This window comes from Rhineura floridana, chromosome 9, assembly GCF_030035675.1.
Source record: "Rhineura floridana isolate rRhiFlo1 chromosome 9, rRhiFlo1.hap2, whole genome shotgun sequence".
NCBI lineage: Eukaryota > Metazoa > Chordata > Lepidosauria > Squamata > Rhineuridae > Rhineura > Rhineura floridana.
In genome coordinates this window covers 30,053,409-30,074,859 of record NC_084488.1, presented here as the reverse complement: position 1 = coordinate 30,074,859, position 21,451 = coordinate 30,053,409, and the positions used below count along the sequence as shown (strand labels likewise).

The following is a 21,451-nucleotide window of genomic DNA, read 5'->3' as shown; positions in this document are numbered from 1 at the left end:
GCTTTTATAGTTCTGTTCTTTTGCAGCAACAGACTAACAGGAGTACCACCTGTGGGATCTTGAAAAGACTACAGCAGAGAACAATAATGTATTGTTGTTGCTTGGCTGCCTTGGATTTGAGCTCCTGCTATTAGCCAGAAACTCAGAACCACAAACTTCTGCCTATGTGCCTGAAGACAGAAATGGCATTGGAACACAGGAACACAGCAAGCTGCCTTATACTGAGTCAGAGCACTGGTCTAACTCAGGACACTGACTGTCTGCACTGACTGGCAGTGGCTCTCCAAGGTTAAGCCTGAAGATCTCCTTACCTGGAGATGGCAGGGATTGAACCTGGGACCTTCTGCATGCACAGCTGATACTCTATGACTAAGCTATGGCCCTTGGGGAGGCGGGAAAGGGCTGCCCACCACTTTTTATTTTTGAAAACCCCATCAATTCATGACGACTGCAAAGAGGTACATTTTCCTCTTGGTTTTTGAGCCTTTTTTTCATTCTTGCTCACACTTTCAAAAACTGGCTATATTAATTATAGCCCAATTCCTCCTACAACATAAACTATTTAAAAAGATTTAGCATGCCGCACTGTCTTACTATTGGCTCTGTTAACTTCTTTCCATCTGAGTTATATGTAAGATGAGGATATTTTCCTTCCTATGAGGAATATTTTTTCTTATAAGGAATTTTTTATTGATTGATTGATTGATTTTAGGGAACCTTAATCACATCTTAAAACAGTGTGCTGAAAAAAACAAATAAGGGAAACTATGTGGAAGAGAGGTCTCCTCACTTGTGCTTTGTAGTCTGACACTGTACCCCTACAGTTTGCTTTTGAATATTTTTGTTTGTTTTTGGTTTATTTGCATATAAAATAAAAAAAAATTAAAAAAGAAGGGAAACCATGCAAAAATCCAAAACCAATCAGCTGGCAATACCTTTATTAGGACCAGCCTAAATGTCACAAAATAGTGAGGAAGCTTTCAAGTTCTCAAGAACTACTCAGGCTGGCTGTAAAGTAAAGGTGGAGGAGAGGGGGCAAATGGGGTGCTTCCACGGGACTCTGTGCTGCTCTGCATACCAGATCTGGATTAAATGGGGGATATGTGGCATGACATTTTGACAAGGGCAGTATCACCTGGATGCTGCAAAAAGCTTGCATGCCTGACTAGTGCCAAGCCCACAACAAATTGCCATGTGGGAGTATCCAAGGTAGTTGGATGTTGTAGCCACAAAAGTCTGCATCTAGTCACAGTCTTAAAATGGAGGGTAGGGTGACGGTGCAATCCTATTCTAGTCTATTCAGAAGTCATCACGTTCAGTGGGATTTTCTCCCAGATAAGGATGCATACAGGATTTCAGCCTTAATTTGATTAAGCTTTATTATATACTATGCAGATTTCAAATGAACACGATCCTGAAAATGAAGAATCTCTGCAAAGCAAAGAACTATCAAAAACCCTGCAGGTATGTCTTTTTCTTGTGTTACTCCGTATAATCAGCCAGATGGGCGACTAATAAATCTAATAAATAAATAATAAATAAATAAATCGAATCGAATAACAACAATGACTATATTCCGAAAGGAGCCCAAAGCCGTACAAGTTATACAAAGATTCCCCTCCCCTTCTTCCGCATGCCTGCATCGCTTTGACCCTAACCACACAGGCAGTTCTGTCGGTGGTCAAGATGAGGTTTCCCCTCCCCTCCCTCATCCTTGTCCCTTTAAGGAATGGGCATGACGGGCGCGGAGTGGAGGAGGAGAATCTCATGCCAGCATTTCTGTGAGAGGCGCTGCTCCAAAACTCGCTCTCCCTTCTGGGTAAGGAAGGGAAGGGGCTGAAGATGGCGGTTGCCGCGGCGGCAGCGACCGCCTCAGAACAGGTCAGTAGCCGTCCCTGGTCCTGTAGAGCTCTGGCACCTTTGCGCGGGAAGAAGACAGTCTCGGCTTTGTTACTGCGCCCAAATATTATGCGAGCCCGCGCGGAGAGGGGGACAGGGAAGGCCGCGCCGTATGCCGGACCGTTAAGGTGCTGGTCTGGCGCGCGGCCCCCAAACGCGGGGGTTCCTACTGCAGTAGCCGGGGCGACTGGGCTGACCGGGGCAAGGACATTGAAAGCGCTCCAGGGAAGATCCAGCGGTGGGCACGTGCACCTACACGGCCCTTGCCATTCAGGGGGAGGGGTGGTTCGTCTGCATCCTCGATGCAGCGCTAATTCTTTGTAGCATTTACTGTATGGCCACATAGATCTGTATTTTTCTCCTTCCCAAATTAGAGAAGCCCGCCAACATGCCTGAGCTGACTTGCAAGCTCGCCTGCATGGCGTGCTTCCTGAAAACTGCCAAGTATACGTGCGCAGGATTGCCACCCTAGCCGCGTGAAAACAAAAATAGCAGTCGACATGTACTGAAATACACTTGGGAGGGTAAATGTACCCGCAGCGCCTGCGCACGGAGGATCCTAATTGAGCCTTGTTTCTCCCCCGCCTATGTACACTCTTGAATTGCGGGCAAATGCAAGGAGGGGTTAGAGCAGGGGGGGAACCTGTGGCCCTCAAGAAGTCGTTTGGTCAGAGATGTTGGGAATCTAGGGGATTACAGGTTCTCCATCCCTGATTTAAGGGGAATGGGAGGGTCCAACACATACCGGAATTTAAGGGAGGGAACAGTAGAATGAATTTGAAAATGTTTCCTTTGCAGAGATCCGCAACGTGGAATTATTCCTCTTTGAAAGCTCATTTATGGCATTCAGAATACGATTTTTGAAACACACACACAGTTGTACAGGAGGGCCCCACTCATATGGCAGGTTACGTTCCAGACCCCTGCAGAAAAGCAAAAACTGCTGAAAAGCAGAACTCATTGAATAGAATGGAGCACGATGCCCCAAAACCGCCATAAAAGCAGAACAAGCACCGTATGAGTGGGGCTTTAGTCTAATTGCATCTAATTGAGACCGCTGCATTAGTGAAGCACTGTAAAGCGGAGCCCTACTATATTCATATTTACTAATAGGCAAAAAACTTGTGGTTTAAGAACCTACCTATAGCCAACAGGTATTTCTATCAAACTTTAAAAAGCAGGGAAATTGGGCAGCTATAGTGCATGCACCAGGGGAGCAGGACACCTGACCTCCTCTCTGAGATATTGTACTGCCCTACAAATTTGTCAAAATGGCAACACAATTTGGGTTGGTCTTTCACAGTCCAATCCACTTCCTGTGTAGCTTGGAAGAATTTGGTAACAAGTGCCTCTGAGCATATGGTGAGAGGTGGAAACAAAAGAAGTGGATTGGACTGTGAAAGACCAACCCAAATTGTCTTTGCATTTTTACAAATTTGTAGGGCAGTACAATATCTCAGAGAGGAGGTCAGGACTTTGAAAAAGACAAATAACTGGGTGTTAGAACAAAAACTAGAACTATCACTAGAAGCTAAAATGATGAAACAGGTTATCATACTCTGGACACACAATGAGAAGATATGATTCACTAGAAAAGACAGTAATGCTGGGAAAAACAGCAGGGAGTAGAAAAAGAGGAAGACCAAACAAGAGATGGATTGATTCTATAAAGGAAGCCACAGGCCTGAACTTCCAAGATCTGAATAGTGTCGCTTATAACAGATGCTGTTGGAGGTCGCTGATTCATAGGGTCGCCATAAGTCATAATCGACTTGAAGGCATATAACAACAATGGTGTGGCCGTATTTGGAATACTGTATATATTTCTGGTTGTTTCACCTCAAAAAAGATATTGTAGAGTTGGAAAAGTTTCAGAAAAGGGCAACCAGAATGATCAAGGGAATGGAGGGACTCTCCTATGAGGAAAGGTCGTAGCATTGGGGGCTTTTTAGTTTAGAGAAAAGTCTAGTATGAGGTGACATGATAGAAAAGTATAAAATTATGCATGGCATGGAAAAAGTAGACAGAAAAAAGTTTTTCTCCCTCTTTCATAACACTAGAACTCATGGACATTCAATGAAGCTGAATGTTGGAAGATTCAGGACAGACAAAATAAAGTACTTCTTCATGCAGCGCATAGTTCAACTATGGAATTTGCTTCAACAAGAGGCAGTGATGGTCATCAACTTGGATGGCTTTGAAAAAAGTTTAGACAAATTCATGAAGAATAAGGCTATCAATGGCTACTAGCCATGGGGACTGTGCTCTGCCACCATAGTCAGATGCAGCATGTTTCTGAAAACCAGTTGCCAGAAGCTGCAGGAAGGGAGAGTGCTCTTACACTCAGGTCCTGCTTGTGAGCTTCCCATAGGCAACTGATGGCCACTGTGAGAACAGGATGCTGGACTAGATGGACCACTGGCCTGATCCAGCAGGCTCTTCTTATGTTCTTAGAGGTTGTATCATATCTGCTCTTTCTTGAGCATTCATCCTGATGTGTCTTCCTATTAGTCGTTATCTTACACTTTTTAATGCATTTCCTATACTCATCTAACTGCAAAAATTCAATTTTTTAAACAGTGGATTTGTTGCAATACTGTAATTCATTCTTATTGCACAAACCTAAATTTCTGGCATACGATTAAATTCTTCCTGCAAAATAGTGACAGTCTGGAGGCAACCTGGCACTATACCATTGGACTCTCAGCCTCTTCCAGTTATCAGCCAGTGTCTTGAACGTCACCTTACACCTGTCTGAATGCTTGAAATTGAATTGCCATTATGTACACGGTGGACATTCTTTGTAGCTAAGGGTTATGCTAGTACTATTTGTCTAGCCATTTTAAATGAATAGCCTAGTTATATTTAAGGGAAATTACTGGACTGCCATACATAGTCCTGCCCACTTTAGGTGAAGATCCCTACCTCCTACCCTGCACATACATGTATATGCAACAAAAGAGAAGTGTGCATGCTTTTCCCAACGTAACATCCAATATAGGAAAGTTGCAGTCGGTGAAGCATTCCTGTGCTGTACCTCTCTTTCCATAGACTATAACTGCTTTTGCAACAAATTCATATATAGCTACATTCTCATGACTTTGCAAATAATATTTTCTTCACTAGTTGGGTTTTTAACAGTTCCTACTATGACAATCTTATTGCAGTAGAAAAATCCTAGTGCAGTAGATAGTAAAATTCATTATTATTTTGTTATAAATATATGCCACCCTAGGCTTCTGCTGGGAGGAAGGGCGGGATATAAATCAAATAATAAATAAATAAAAAATATGGTACATTGGACTTAATGTATTTATTTTGGTGATTTTTTTTTAGCAAAGTTCTAATGGTCCAATGAAGAAATCAATGCGTGAGAAAGCTGTGGAGCGGAGGAATATTAACAAAGAGCACAACAGTAACTTCAAGGCTGGATATATTCCTATTGATGAAGATCGTCTGCACAAAACCGGTTTGCGAGGCAGGAAAGGCAACTTGGCTATTTTTGTTATTGTCCTCCTGTTTATTTTGGCTGTCATCAATTTGATTGTAAGTATAACAGGCTACACAAAATACTTTATGTTGTTAAGTTGGCATTTACTAGACCAACATTTCAAATATATTTACACTTGCAGAGCTCCATTGACTTGAATAGGGCCTTACTAATTGGATGCAAGGATCTAGGCTATTCTTGTTTTTCAAGTCCTCCGTTTGTCTTTGGCATTACTTAGTCACTAAGACTGGGCACAAAATTTGTATGTATTTGATTGTTGGTGTAAACATGGTTAATTACATGTCAGCAGAATTCTAAAAGTGTATTTTTCTTTATTCTTTTTAAGTGCCAGTGCCAATTGTTGCTTATCAGTGAAATTATTTTCATTATCTGTATGTAGGATTTCTAACCAAATTTCAACTACTTGGGACTGTATATGGTGACTCGTATTTATACAGTACTGTAGATTATAAACATTGGGTGCCATTTAGCTCTATTAAAGCCAAGAGGACTAATGGCAATATGGTAATATTTACCAATTTGAGCCAGTTGCCCACAGTAAGCATGCCCACTACTCTAAATGAACCTGAGACATTAATGAAAAAGTACTCCTAAAAATAAATACATTGAAAGGTCTTAGTCAATTAGGTCATAGGAATGTTCCCCAACTGCTAATAAAGTCTATATTACTTCTTAGTAAACATTCTGTATTGCAGGCTAAGCTGTACTGTGAATTCAAGATTAAAATGTAATCTACTATACATTTCTTGGAATACAGTATCTTGGAATATTATTAAGACCTGTACAATTTAACCAATTTTCTGCTTTTTATCCTTTAAATGGATTGCAGTTCATTCAGTGTCAGACTAAGAGTTAAGATTAAGCTATTATCTTTTCTCTGCAACTAAAGAAGTATAAAAAAGGCAAAGAGAAATTATTTACAGCCTGATCATATACATATTTACTCAGAAGAAAACCCCATTGAGTTCAATTGGGATTGCAGTCTTAATTTTGGTTGCTGAATTTCCTTTCACACACGCACATTCTCTCTTTTTAAGTCAGGACTGAATAGTTTGTGAACCACCAGAATTAAATCTGCTAGACATATACAGTATGTGGCCTGCCAGGTACCTGACAACCTGAATTTTATTTTGTTTTTCTGGTTTGCCTGGGATTGTAAAAACAAGAATTTTATTGAGCCTCTAGCTATCTGTCATACATGACTGGTGGGGTTCCTTCAGCTTGGTGTATTACAAGTTTTATAGGTCTGTTTCAAGTAAAGTGTTCTTCTCAAAGATACTTAGTGCAAGCATTAGAATGACATTAACATTTCAGAATTTATTTATCAACATTTGTTTAACTTTGGTCTATTCTTTTAGATCACGGTTATGATCTGGGTTGTGATTCGTATTGGGCCCAATGGCTGTGACAGCATGGAGTTTCATGATAGTGGCTTACTGCGATTTAAACAAGACTCTGACATGGGAATTATACATCCATTGTATAAGAGCACAGTGGGAGGTCGACGTAATGAACATTTGCTGATTGTTGGAGAGAATCAGCCAGTAAGTATATATCCCCTTGTGCACTCTGTTCAGCATCTGAACTTCTGCTCTGTGTCCCTTTGCTGGATGAAGTTTGGCAGGAGTCTACCAGAATACTCTGTAAAACATCCTCCCCTACTCTGAACACTGTATAATTTCAGGCACCAGGTAAAAACCTGGCTTATTTTATTTGTGGTTGGCTGAAGCTCTTCCCACGATAGTATTTGGTTTTTGTCGTGCTGGCTGTTGCTGTTTTCTCTGCTGTTATGGTATTTTTTGATTATGTAATTGTTGATTTGTTTAATTTGTTGTGAGACGTCTTGTTTATTGATAAAGAAAGGCAAGATATTTTTAAAATAGATAAATAAAAAGAAGTTGCTTGTTGACATGAAACAGTGGTTCTACCAATCAGTGTAAAAGTAGCAATTTGCCTTTATTACATTTAACATGTCTAATTTGTTTCTGCAGATTGTATTTCAGCAAGGGGAAACAAAACTCAGTGTTGACAAGAATGAAACATCAATTACTAGTGATATTGGTATGGAATTTGTAGACCCACGTACTCAGAACACGTTGTTCAGCACTGACTATAATACTCATGAGTTTCATTTGCCAAATGGAGTAAAAATTTTGAATGTCCAAAAAGCATCTACTGAGAGGGTATGAACTCTGTTTACTTTTAGCTGCAAGTTATATAATATATGCAGTAATCTTAAACTCATAATTTTATTTAAATTATAGCTAAATGTGAAGAATATTACTAAGTTATTTGTTTTTACAGCCTCTTTGTTGCTTGTGTTTTTACATTTTTTTGTACACAGCCTGATATCTACTTGCATACTGTAAAAGCCAGAGGTAGCAAACTGGATCCTGTCAGACGACCTGATCCAATAGTGTTTAACCCTTCATGGGGCCACCCACCTGTCAATCACCTGCCATCATATGATGTCAGGTCACTGAAAGTTCAGAATTCTTCCTTTGCCAATTCCAGCTTAGAAATCCAGCCATAGCTACAAAGGAAGATCCTTTGCATTCTCAGCTTGAACCCCAACTTGAATTCAAGTCAGTGATGTGAAAGAAGAATCGTGAGCACTCTAAGTGTGCTCCCAATTCTTCATTGCAGACAAAATTTGGTGCTTTTAAAATGTTGTGCCTTTTTTTTTCTGTTGCCTTGCAACCTCAGAGTACTGGCAGGCTGTTTTATGCCTGTGGGCTGGAGGTTTCCGACCCGTCACTTAGCCAGTTAGCCATGGCATAAATCCCTTGTACTGATATAGCTTTCTTTTATTCAATTTGCAATCCTAAGCATACTTATTTGGGAGTGAGGTCCATTTAACTTAATGTGACTGTCATCCAGATAAACATGTATATCTATAGCCTATGCTATGTCATGGGTCATGTAAGTCGGCAAGTAGCAAACAGCAACCACTTTCTCTTCAGCTGGAAAAAACCCAGCTTTTAAAAAAGCCAGAAGAGGCAACTGCAGTAGCATCTTTGCTCACTTGTCAGGAGAATGGAGAAAATGGGGGTGAAAGATTGATCAATTTCTAATTATTTGTTTTACATGCTGATTTTGTTGCTGCAACCAAGTGACAGGAAAGCCCATTAACACATCATGCAGCCTGGTCCTCCTGTGTGTGCTTTGTTTACAATAGGACTTACTCCCATGCAACTGTATATATTGGGTCTGGGAACCTCTGGATTAGAATCCAAATCTGGATATCCTGTTTTCTGAATCCTGAGCCCCACTGACCCGCCCACCTGATGATGTATAAGATGCTGCACACCATGAGTAGGTTCTAGAGCTCCTGCATTTGATTATCTGCCTTCGTCTGGTTTCTCTCTCTTTCTCTTTCCTTCTCTGCAAAAGCAAGAACAATGAGAAACGAGAGGCAGGCTGGCAGGCATATGCTCAGAAAGCCAAACATAGAGCATAGCATCTAGAGTTTCTGTATGCACGCTAGCTCCATGCTTTGATGTCACATGCGGACCTGCCTGTCTCCTGGATGTCACTGTTTTTCTTGGGGGAACAAGAGATGGTGACTAGAAAGCAGACGGGCACATGCACAACTAAGAATCCTGTCTCTCTTGTTCCTCTTAAATCCTTCTGCTAGGCCATTCATTGAGAAAGAGATTGCTCTTTTCCTCCACAGGCAGCTCACTGCTTTTCCATGTTAAACACTATGTTTGCAATCTCTGTGTGTATGTGGTGAGAGAAAGTGTGCACAAGCGCTTTGCCCTCAACCACTCTCCGTCCTCCAGGAATGCAGTCCTTGCAGGTGTGGTGGTGGGAAAATTCCCTGCCTGCTATATATAATTGGAATCCTAATGAGGCTGCAAACACAAATTGTGCTTAATTGTTATAAACAGACAACATTGACATGCAGTTTGGTATCAGACATGTTAGTTAAAATCAAATCCTTCATAATTCAAGGGACACTTGCTAGTTAGTATACTTAGGATTGCCAACACAGTCCAATAGATATGTTTAACAATACTTCTCTATTTTAATTAATCAAAGAGTTGAGCAGCACTGTTTTAAAAAAGCAAGGCAAACCTTGTAGGAGGGTGGGGTTTTTTTGGTAAAGTTTTCCTATTTTAAGAAAATTTATTGAACAGCTATGCTCTTTCTTAGATTACCAGCAATGCTACCAGTGATCTAAATATAAAGGTTGATGGACGTGCCATTGTCCGTGGAAATGAAGGAGTTTTCATCATGGGCAAAACCATTGAGTTTCACATGAGGGACAATATGGAACTGAAAGCAGTAAGCAATTCTAACATTTTCAGTTTGTACATATGGATTCAGTGAGTTTATATACAGGGCAACAACCTGGTTAAAGAAATATTAATCAATTAATCATATTTTAGTTGGTTAATTTACTAATCTGTAGATATAATTTTTAAAAAAACTTGTATAAAATAACAGCTTACTGTTCTGTGTCAGATTTGTACCTGTCCTATACTTAAGTACCTTCCAGCTCAAAACACATGTAATACCTTTTCATCTTATTTATTGCGAGTAAAACATGACTATTAGATACAGTTATGTGCACATACTCCATACCAATATTTTAACACAAAAATGTTTATTGGAGTGTTCCTGTTCCAAAACTAAAACAAAACAGCCCCTTTAGGTTCTTTCGGATATATTTGGCTGGAAAGAAAACGTGTGTGTGTTTTAGGCTAGCCACTCTGTTCCAGATAGTGGCCAGCTGGATATTTATTTAACTTACATGTACAAGACACCTCAAAAAACAGTTTTTCTAGGCTTCATACAGAGAAGCAAAAACATAACAATAAACAATGCTACAGTGATTACAGCTGTCTATTAACAGCCTTGCTTGATCGAAACAGTTATGCAGAGGACTAATGCCAACAGTGGCTGGCCAGATGCACTACACAGCACTATTAATTACTGCTCTCCTACTAAAATACTGAGGAGAGAATGCCTGGCAAGTTCAACCCTGAATGGCTCTTCAAAACCACCAGAGCCCTCTTGTTCTCTCCACCAAGCAGAGATTGCAAAAACCACTGTTCAGGGATCCAGCACTCTCTTTAAAGAGAGGGAAAGTTTCTCTCATGTCTGGAAACAGTAGTATTGACAAAGAGCCTAGCAGAGAGAAAGGGGCAGGTGCAGAGTCTCAAAAGAGAGCCATGGTGGTAGAAAGGGATCCTGTTCAACAAGGCTTGTAATCTTGATAAAGGAACATTTCAAACGATTGATTGGATTGATTAATGTTACAGCTCTACTAATTTAAAATATTTCCATCCCACCTTTCCAAAGTTAGAAGTGACTTAGAACAAAGATTAGAACATTTTTTTAAAAAGCTGACCAAATGCAACATTTCTAACTGCAGCAGCAACAAATCCTTATTAAAATGCAGTGGCCAAAAGCCCTTTAAACAGGTGGGTTTTAACTGCTTGGAAGGCTGAGAGATAACAACCTGAATATCATCCAGAAATTCATTCCAGAGCCTTGGGGGGCAAATGCAATAATGGTCCATGTTCTTTGCCACACAGAGTATAAGTATAGCTGCAGTTCAAGTAAATTATTTCTGAGGGCAACACTATTATATATTCACTAATAGGCAAAGAAAACCCTTGCAGTTTAAGAATGTACCTATAGCCAACAGATATTTATATCTAAAAAGCAGGGAAATTGGGCAGCTATAATGAATGCACCAAGGGAGCAGGAGACCTGACCTCTTCTCTGAGATATTGTACTGCCCTACAAATTGGTCAAAATGCAAACACCATTTGGGTTGGTCTTTCACAGTCCAATTCACTTCCTGTGTAGCTTGGAAGAATTTGGTAACATGTGCCTCTGAGCATATGGTGAGTGGTGTCAACACCTGCCATCTCCAAAGATGGAGAATTTACATTTTTGTATGTTTGTTGGTGTTCTTCTTACTTTGCTTCCTTTGTAGCTATGGCTGGATTTCTAAGCTGGAATTGGCAAAGGAAGAATTCTGAACTTTCAATGACCTGACATCATATGATGGCAGGTGATTGACAGGAGGGTGGCCCCATGAAGGGTTGAATATTGGATTGGACTGTGAAAGACCAACCCAAATTGTGTTTGCATTTTAACAAATTTGTAGGGCAGTACAAAATCTCAGAGAGGTCAGGTGTTCTGCTCCCCTGGTGCATTCACTATAGCTGCCCAATTTCCCTGCTTTTTAAAGTTTGATAGAAATATCTATCAGCTATAGGTACTTTCTTAAACCACAAGGTTTTTTGCCTATTAGTGAATTTCTCTGCTTTTTAATCTGGGAGGTAAGAAATGGAATGCTGTGCAAGTTTGCTGAGAATGGATTGATCATTTGCATGCTTATTGAGTTCAGTGGGATTTACTCCCCTATAATCATGCTCAGGATAGGTAAAACTGACCATGGGGAAGGAGGCCTGGAGTGGGCAGGGGAGGAGGAAGGGTAATGAGAGGGAAAGGAGGGAAATGACAGGATTGATCATTTGCATGCTTATTGAGCTCAATGGGATTTACTCCCGTGCAATCATGCTTGGGATAGGTAAAACTGCCCAAGGGGGAGGGGGAAGGAGGGGATTGGAAGAGGATGGAGAGGGGGAAGGAGGAGATTGGAAGAGGATGGGAGGGGTGAAGGGAGGGGGAGGGGAGGATGGGAAGGAGAAGGAGAAGGAGGGCAGGTTTGATCATTTGCATGTTTTTTTGAGTTCAGTGGGATTTACTCCTGTGCAGTCATGCTCAGGATAGGTGAAACTGACCAGGGGGAGGGGCAGAGGAGATTGGATGGGTGGGCACTGGGCAGAGGAGATTGGATGTGTGGGCACTCGGCAGAGGAGAAGCCCCTTTCCTTTCTAAAAGGAAAACACTGTGAACAGTATCATTGCTTTTCAGGGTTTCCTCCACTTTTTTATTCTATAGCAGGCACATGTAGCCTCCCACCCAAATTTAAACCAAATCTGTCCCTGGCCACATCCACACCAGATCTTTATTTCACTTCTCCCAAAGAATCCTGGGAAGTGTAGTTAGTGAAGGGTGTTGAGAGTTGCTAGGAGATACCCTGTTCCCCTCACAGAGCTTCAGTCGGAGCGGCTGACTGTTAAACCACTCTGGCCACTGGAGCTCTGTCAGGGGAATAGGAGTCTCCTCTCAGCACCCTTCACAAACTACACTTCCCAGGATTCTTTGGGGGAAGCCATGACTGTCTAAAGTGAAATAAAGTTCTGGTGTGAGTGTGGCCCCGATTAGGCAAGCCCAGCAGCTGTGAGTCTGGCTTTTATTACGCTTACAGTTGGTTCTTACTGAGAATGCCCAGCCTTATCATTGAGGTCAATGCTACATTTCTTAAATTAATTAAAAATCAGCCAGGCATTTTTTAACTTTTAAACTGCAGAAGATGAAGGTCAGAAATAGGATTACAGGTACTCTGTGAACATGGCTGATTATGAGAACTTTTGACAGAAAAAAGTTCAAAAGGTGTCTGGTTCCCCCCCCCCCCCTCTTTTTACACTTTGAACTCTCGATTCTCTCTGACTGTTTTGTGTATCGTCATGAAAATTTAGAGGGTTGTTAAGCAAGTGTTCCTGAGTTCAGGACTATAAGTTTTGTAAGGTTTTGTTTTGAAATGAGCCTATGGGAAGGAGCAGAATGGCATTTTCAATTTAACATTGCGAAACGCGAAAAATTCATGCTGACTATAGTATACAGCCGCTTTTGCGGCTGTATAATCATGGAGGTGGTTAATTTGGTTTTGGTTTTCTCACTTCAAGATCCTGCTTCTACATCAGCTGCATGGTAGCCACAGAGAATAAGTTTATGCACTCACCTTACCTTTTCGTCATAGTAGGTACCATGCACGTAGCCTGCCATACAGCCAAAGCAGTTTATTTATATACCTACGCATGTTACAAGGTGATATACAAAATGCAGTAAGAACAGCTAAAACACAGTTTAAAACACAGAAAATAGCAGCATATAATAAAAAAAACCAAGTAGACACCCATGAAAGGGAGCTATTCATCTAGTCAGAAAGGCCTGTCACAACAAAAATGTCTTCAGTTGTTTCCAGAAAATATAGATAGTGGGTGCCTGCCATATCTTGACATGCTGCTCCACAGAACAGGGGACGTGCTCTGACTTACTGTGAAGTGGGCTTCTGATATTTTTGGAATTTGAAGCAGCTTTCCCACAGATTGTAGTGACCTACTGGTATATAAGGGATAAGGTGGTCTCAAGTAACCTGTCCCTGAGCTTGATAGGGCCTTATATGTTAGTGCCAAAACACTAAACGTGGCCCCATAGGAGACTGGCAGCCAATGCAAATCACACAAACAAGGTGTTTACATGCTAGCAGTTGTTTGTCCCCACAAGCAAACTAGCCACTGCATTCTGCATCAGCTGCAGCCTCGACACCAACCTCAAGGGTAATCCCATATAGAGTGCATTGTAGTAATTAGTGCTGCTGCATCTGTGCTGAGATCCAGGTTCTCTCCATTAAAGGAATGCAGTACCAACAACCAACAGAGGGCGAGGGAGTGAGTAGTGCTACTCTTCCCTAAATTCTATAGTTATTCTAAAGACTCTGGTCCCCTCTAGGACAAAGCTGTAGGAGGGGATTTACTAAACAGAGACTCGTGGGGAAGAAATGAGCACTGTAGCAGTAGGGTATAGAATCTATACTATAGATCAATGGCCACTCCTTCAAAACTGCTGAATAAACCATTAGCCTTAATGAGAGATGGATGAATAGATCTAGTTTTAGTCCTTGTCCCTTTTGCATGTGCTCACTAATAAATCATTTCAACCCATTTCCACGTTAATCTAAATTTTGAATCCACATGAGAATTCACATTTAAATATCTGCTTTAAATGAGATTAGGGAAGGCCTTTGTCAGACTTGAGAGCCACTGCTGGTCAAGAGTAGAGATTATTGAGCTAAATGGACTATTGATCAAAAGCTGAATAAGGGAGCTTTGTATGGCTGATTTCTCTAAAGTTAGGGTATTAAATTCATGCTGATTCATTTGGTAATACTGTTATTAATTTCTATAAATGTTTCCTTGGTAGGATAACAGCATTGTTCTAAATGGAAGTGTGATGGTCAGTACAGCTCGACTGCCAAGTTCTTCTCACAACGAACAATTTATCACTGGTGACTGGGAGCGCTACAAGCTCTGCATGTGCTCTGATGGGACTCTGTTCCGTGTTCAAGTTAAAAGCCGCAACATGGGCTGTCAAACGTCAGTTAACCCGTGTGGTAATACATATTAAAGGCAAAATGGGACACTATCAAACAAGGAGCAATTTATATTTTAAGTTTTATCAGTTGTATGTTTGCAAGGGTCTTTTTTTAAAATCGCCAATTTGTAGAAGCCTTATATGAAGTATTTTTTACCCAGGACACTGCATTTAATGGATGATATGACTCATGTTTAAATCAGACTATTTATCCTACATACTACTGTATTTCTGTAAGGTACTAAGGCCATGCTTTAGGATACTGTATAACCGAATTGAGCTTACTGAACTCATTGCCAAAGGCCTGCTCTAGCATGGTATTAATATTTTGCTTACGGTACCTCACCTTTGCAAGTACACTTTCCTCAAATGTTGTATCAGAACCTTCTTAGCAGACAACAAGAACCTTATTGTTCTGTCTTTAGGTCCTGAATGTACTGCGGCAGCTGTCTTCCACAGTTTTGTGTATAATTCCATGTTCTGATATCCCATGGAGAACTGGATGTGTGAAACTTTTTTAGCCCTTATGATTATGAAGAGATTCTGCCTTTACAATAGCAAATATAATATGCTCAAGGGGCTGGGGGGGCTAACCCTTAATTCAAGGGACTGATCTTCCCACCAGCAAATGCTTCTGCTCCCCAAACTCACTCAATTTTGACAGTAGCAGCAAATATCACCAACAAAGTTGAGATCACTGTTTAAAAGAGTCTTTAGGTGTTTAATATGACAAGTACATCCTATTTTTCACACTCCTTAGTTCACTAGAAAAGACAATAATGCTGGGAAAAACAGAAGGGAGTTGAAAAAGAGGAAGGCCAAAGAGATGGATTGATTCCATAAAAGAAGCCACAGACCTGAACTTACAAGATCTGAACAGGGTGGTTCACGACAGATGCTATTGGAGGTCGCTGATTCATAGGGTTGCCATAAGTTGTAAACGACTTGAAGGCACAAAACAACAACGTTCCTTTTGTGAGTTGTCTCTACAAAGGCTTTATGGGACTGTGGAGGCTCTACAATGATAGCTTCAGAAACAATGAAGAAAAGGTATCACCATCATTTGTGTTGCCCTTTGCTGTCTTCATAGGTTCTGGATTTTATCTTACTATTGTAGACAAATTATTTTTAAGGCTTGCTTTTGGCAGTAGTAACAATCAGCTTATTCTCCTGCAAAATAACATTCGTGATACGATAATTAACGCTTTTTGTGATAAACTGCTTTTTAAAATAGGGAGATTTTAAAGGCAGTTTAGAGGTTAAGTGGAGAATTGGTTTTTTAAAACTAATGTTGGCAGGATACAAGTGCGAATGTGAATCACACACTCTAAAGAAGATGAAGATACATATGACTGTATGAACAGTATTGGAAACTGTGCTGAGAAATAAAATTGGAATATTATATCTCCACTATGCACTACTGGTGAAATTAGTACCAATCATTTTATAGCACATACACAAAAATACGTATGATTAATGTAGAGCCACATTCAGTATAGCACTTCAATATGGGCTGGATATACTTATGAAATAGGGTATTAAAACTACTAAACCCAAATTATGGCAATTTGTTAACCCATTAGCTGCTTTTGCTAAAGCAAATTAAATGTGTTTGATATTTATTACTTTTTAATACTTTAAATTATTGCTCTTAATTCTTTAACATGCTATTTATGTATTAGCCCTTTACAGGGCATAACAATACTAATTTACATTATCTCAGGATTTACAGCAGTGCTATAACGTACGTGAAGTGTTTTGAACACTTGACATGTACAGTGGAAGCTTTAAATATACAGCCTCAGTCTGTCAATGCCCTGCAAGGCTGGGGCAAAAAGCAAAACTCTCAAGCATCTGAATGGTTCTATCAAAGTTCACAGCGCAATTCGTATGCTAGAGTTCTGTTGCATTTTATCAGAGATGTCCATGATGTCCTTGGCTTCTTTCAATACCTGTAGGCTACTTGTACTAAAAGAAATAAGAACTGCAATAAAATCATGTGTGAACTTTAGATACTAGATGTTCATATGCGAAGAATGAAGTGATTGATTTGCTTCCGCTACAGTTTCTAACAGCTGGCATGGATTTAGAGCCACATGCAACAGAACTCCCTTTCAAACTGATCTTTAATCTTAGTTCCAAGAAGTGTACAGATAAACTGACTCCCTGCTTTCCAGTGGGGCCAGTACTCCTTTTGATGCTGTACTGGGGAGTCTTCCTTCCCCACTCCCCTTCAGGTTATCATATCAATAGGATCAGATTTTAGTAATGAAATACTGGAATGAAAATTATACTAGTACACCAGATGAATGAGTAAAGCAACCTCATTTTAATCCTGACTCATGGCAGTATATAGTCTCTAACAACATCTGTTTAACTCACTTTGATTGCAGAATAGCATTTTTCACATTACGGTTCCTACTAAGATTGGAAAAGGACTTTAAATATTAATGAAAGCAAACTTAGTACCAAAAGATTGCAGCCAGTGATTTATCTTCCTTTTAGTACTAGAATTTTAGCACTGGCAATATTTTGAAGGAAACCATATAAATCATCATTTATACTGGCCTGAATCCAAGGAAGCCTGTGCATACATCTAGAGTACTTGTAAACACACAGGGCCTTCATTCATTTTTATCTTCCATGGTAGCCTTAAGGAAGCATCAGGTCCTATGACATGATAGGAATGTATAAAATTATGCATGACATGGAGAAAGTGGATAGAGAAAAGCTTTTCTCCCTCGCTTCTAACATAACACTAGAAGTCGTGAACATCCAATGAAGCTGAATGTTGGAAGATTCAGGACAGACAAAAGAAAGTACTTCACACAGTCCATAGTTAAAGTAGGAAATTTGCTCCCTCAAGAGGCAGTGATGGCCACCAGCTTGGATAGCTTTAAAAGAGAATTAGATGGATTCATGGAGAACAAGGCTATCAATGGCTACTAGCTATGCTGGCTACATTTTGCCTCCATAGCTGGAGGTAGTATGCTTCTAAAAACCAGTTGCTGGAAAGTGCAGGAGAGAATGCTCTTGTGCTCAAGTCCTTCTTGCAGACTTCCCAGGGGCATCTGTGAGAACAGGATACTGGACTAGATGGGCCTTTGGCCTGATTCAGCAGGCTTTCCGTATGTCCTTATGCTGTTTGGATGGTGTCACAACCTTCAGTATCAGCTTTTAGGGATGATGAGTGGATTGGAAAGGAAGGCCCTAACAAGGTCCAGTATATATGCAAAAATGCACTGTGGGAAAAATGATAAAGAAACCGAATTTATAACGTATGTTTAATTCAGCATCTTTTCAAAGGATATATTGCCACATAATCTACTAGTAAACTTAGTACCGTTGATCCTATTATTAAGCCAGTCAACCTGTAGGCACTGTAATTTGACAAAACTAAATTCTGAGAGCAAAGGAAACCAAATATTAGCAATAAAATTTAGAAAGGTTTTTAATTGAACACTCCAAAATAATATTCACCAATATTTTTTCATCTGTGATGCTGTTGCTATTTATTTGCACGTGTTACCAATAAGTTACTTTATACAAAATGAAATGTTACCATTTGTTTTTAACTTGCGGTGCTGCTTTTTGTGTGTGGGTTTGTGTTCTGTTTTTATATTTTTGAAGACAGATTTTTTCTAATGACTGTGGTTCTGATGAGTTGTATATGAACTGTGTACCTCTTCATTAAGCAGCAATTTGAACATCTAACAATTAGTAAGGGATGCTTTCCGGTATGCTTTTGTAAACTTTACTTCAAAATAAACTATACATAATAGTCCATTTGAAATAGTTTTTAAAATCTAGCTACATACATCAGAAATTGGGTGGTATAGTAGCTGCGTATATGCTCCACACCTTGGGTGATCTTAGGCGAGCCATTCTCTTATACTACCAACTGTAGAGAAATTCACTAATAGGCAAAAAAAACCTTGCAGTTTGAGAACGTACCTATAGCCAACAAATATTTATATCAAACTTTAAAAGCAGGGAACTGGGGCAGCTATAGTGAATGCACCAGGGGAGCAGGAGACCTGACTTTCTCTCTTGAGATACTGTATTGCGCAACAAATTTGTAAAAATGCAAACACAATTTGGGCTGGTCTTTCACAGTCCAATCCACTTCCTGTGTAGCTTGGAAGAATTTGGTAATGTGCCTCTGAGCATATGGTGAGTGGTGGCAACACCTGCAATCAGCCCACATAACAGAAACAAGACGTGTCCTGATCCTGTTTTAGCAGAGGAAGCAACAATATTAAGACAGTTGATGTAGTTCAGACAGTCACATCATATATGTTTGATCCACTTTGCAATTTTAATGAAGTTTCCTATAGTAAATTATTTTCTTTTGCTTCTGTTTCTGCAAATATGTGAAGTACAGCAACACTTTTCATAATTTACACTAAAAAAACTTCAAAACCAATTGTGGAATAATGGTGCTGATTATTCTGCAGAAAAGTCTCCAGTGTGCATGAGAAATGTCTCAGTGGAAGGTGAAATATATTCTTGCAAATTTCTAGGTGTGTTCTGTTTTTAATTGACCATGCCCACCCTTCTTTAAGTGGAGTGATTTAAGGATAGCAGGCTGAACATATGCATCTTGGGCAGGCCAAGTTTGTTTTCCCCCCACAGCTAGATTCATTGCTTAAGTAGCAACATGCTGTTAATCAGTCTAATTTTACATCAAACTGCAGTTTCAGATTCAACTGTTAATGCATCCAAAATAGAAATAGAGCATAACTTCCAGTTTGAAACACAAAAGGCTGTCTTCACCATTAGACCAATAAAAAGGCTTTGAAATTAATAAAAATAAAGTTGACACAGATTTCTAGGATGAACAATGAGAAATAATAATGTCCTAGTTTAGATTCTCTGTGGAAACAGTAGTAATTCAGGAAAAGCAAAGTAAGAACCACCAACAAACATACAAAAATGTAATTCTCCATCTTTGGAGATGCACTCCTGATTGCAAGGTGTTGCCACCACTTACTGTATGTTCAGAGGCACATCACCAAATTCTACCAAATTACACAGGAAGTGAATTGGACTGTGAAAGACCAACCTAAATTGTGTTTGCATTTTTACAAATTTGTAGGACAGTACGTCTCAGAGAGGATGTCAAGTCTCCTGCTCTCCTGGTGCATTTAGTATAGCTGCCCAATCTCCCTGCTTTTTAAAGTTTGATAAGAAATATCTGTTGGCTATAGGTACATTCTAAAACCAGAACTTTTCTGCCTATTAGTGAATTAGTCTGCTTTTTAATCTGGGAGGTAAGAAATGGGATCCTGTGCAAGTTTGCTAAGAATGGATTGATCATTTGCATGCTTATTGAGCTCAATGGGATTTACTCCCCTGCAATCATGCTGAGGATAGGTGAAACTGACCACGGGGGAAGGAGAGGGAGGACTAGAGAGGGGAGGAGAGGGGAAGGGGAGAGAGCGGGAGGGAAAAGGCAGTTCTGGTCATTTGCATGCTTGTTCAGTTCAGTGGGATTTTGTGCAATCATGCTTAGGATAGGTGAAACTGACTATGGAGGAGGAGAGTGGGAGGAAAGGAAGAGAGGGGAGGAGGAAGGAAGAGAATAAGGGAAGAGAGAACAGGGGGCAGGAGATAGGGGATAGAAAGGGGAGGGGAGGTTCGATCATTTGTGTGCTTACTGAGTTCAGTGGGATTTACTCCTGTGCAATCATGCTTAGGCTAGGTGAAACTGACCTGGGAGAGGGGCAGGCGGGGTGGGACAGAGTAGGGCCAACATACCCTAAATTCTCATCCATTGGCGATCACTCGTGGCTGAGTAAGATTGTCTTCCAAGGTAAGCTCTTTAACAGTGGGTCTGTAGGTGACTGTGGAGGCCAATTCTGGATCCACACAGCCTTCCACAGTGAGGACATAGGTTTCCAGACGGAAGATGGTTGCGATGAGGATTTGTTTGATGTGCCTTCTGCTTAGCTCGTTTGTCCCGTTTGCCCTGTATTTGTGCTTCTTCAAAGTCCACAGCACCTTTGATAATAGCCGATCTCCATTTGGGACATTCACGGGCCAAGACTTCCCAGTCCTCGATGTTCATGTTACATTTTTTTAGATTCGCTTTAAGAACATCTTTAAACCTCTTTTGCTGTCCACCGATATTCCTTTTTCCATCCTTAAGTTGGGAGTAAAGTAGCTGCTTTGGAAGATGGTGATTAGGCATTCGAACAACATGGCCGGTCCAACGAAGTTGATGTTGAACTATCATTGTTTCAACACTGGTAGTCTTTGATTCTTCCAAAATGCTAACATTAGTCCGTCTGTCTTCCCAAGTAATTTGCAGAATTTTCTGGAGGCAGCGTTGGTGGAATCTTTCAAGAAGCTGGGAGTGGTGTTTACAAATGGTCCGTGTTTCATAGGCGTACAGTAAGGTCAGTAGTAAAATGGCTTTGTAAATAAGCATTTTGGTCTCCCTGTGAATATCCCGATCCTCCAACACTCTATGCTTCATTCTCGAGAATGTGACACTCGCAGAGCTCAAACGATGTTGAATTTCAGCATCATTGTCAGCTTTTACAGAGAGATGGCTGCCAAGATAGGGGAAGTGATCAACGTTCTTCAGCATAACACCATTAAACTGGATTGATGGTGCTACAGAGGGACTAGTTTGCACCATTTTGAGGTTTGGGGAGGACATCCTCTGAGATCGGCAGGAGGCTATTTGCGAGGATCCTTGCAAGGATTTTACCTGCGGTAGCAAGAAGAGATGCCTTGATAGTTCCCACAATCTGTTCTATCACCCTACTTTAAAAGAGTGATAATTATGGC

At 40.4% G+C, this 21,451-nt stretch overlaps 1 protein-coding gene across 1 annotated transcript; it reads left to right on the top strand.

Moving 5' to 3' along the window:
* The first annotated feature begins 1,736 nt into the window (after positions 1–1,736).
* On the top strand, positions 1,737–16,671 carry SGCB (sarcoglycan beta). The gene is made up of 6 exons (XM_061584343.1): positions 1,737–1,881; positions 5,236–5,445; positions 6,769–6,954; positions 7,402–7,593; positions 9,569–9,700; positions 14,483–16,671. The coding sequence occupies exons 1-6, from the start codon at positions 1,843–1,845 to the stop codon at positions 14,684–14,686; spliced, it is 963 nt and encodes a 320-aa protein (XP_061440327.1). The 5' UTR covers positions 1,737–1,842; the 3' UTR covers positions 14,687–16,671.
* Positions 16,672–21,451: the final 4,780 nt, after the last annotated feature.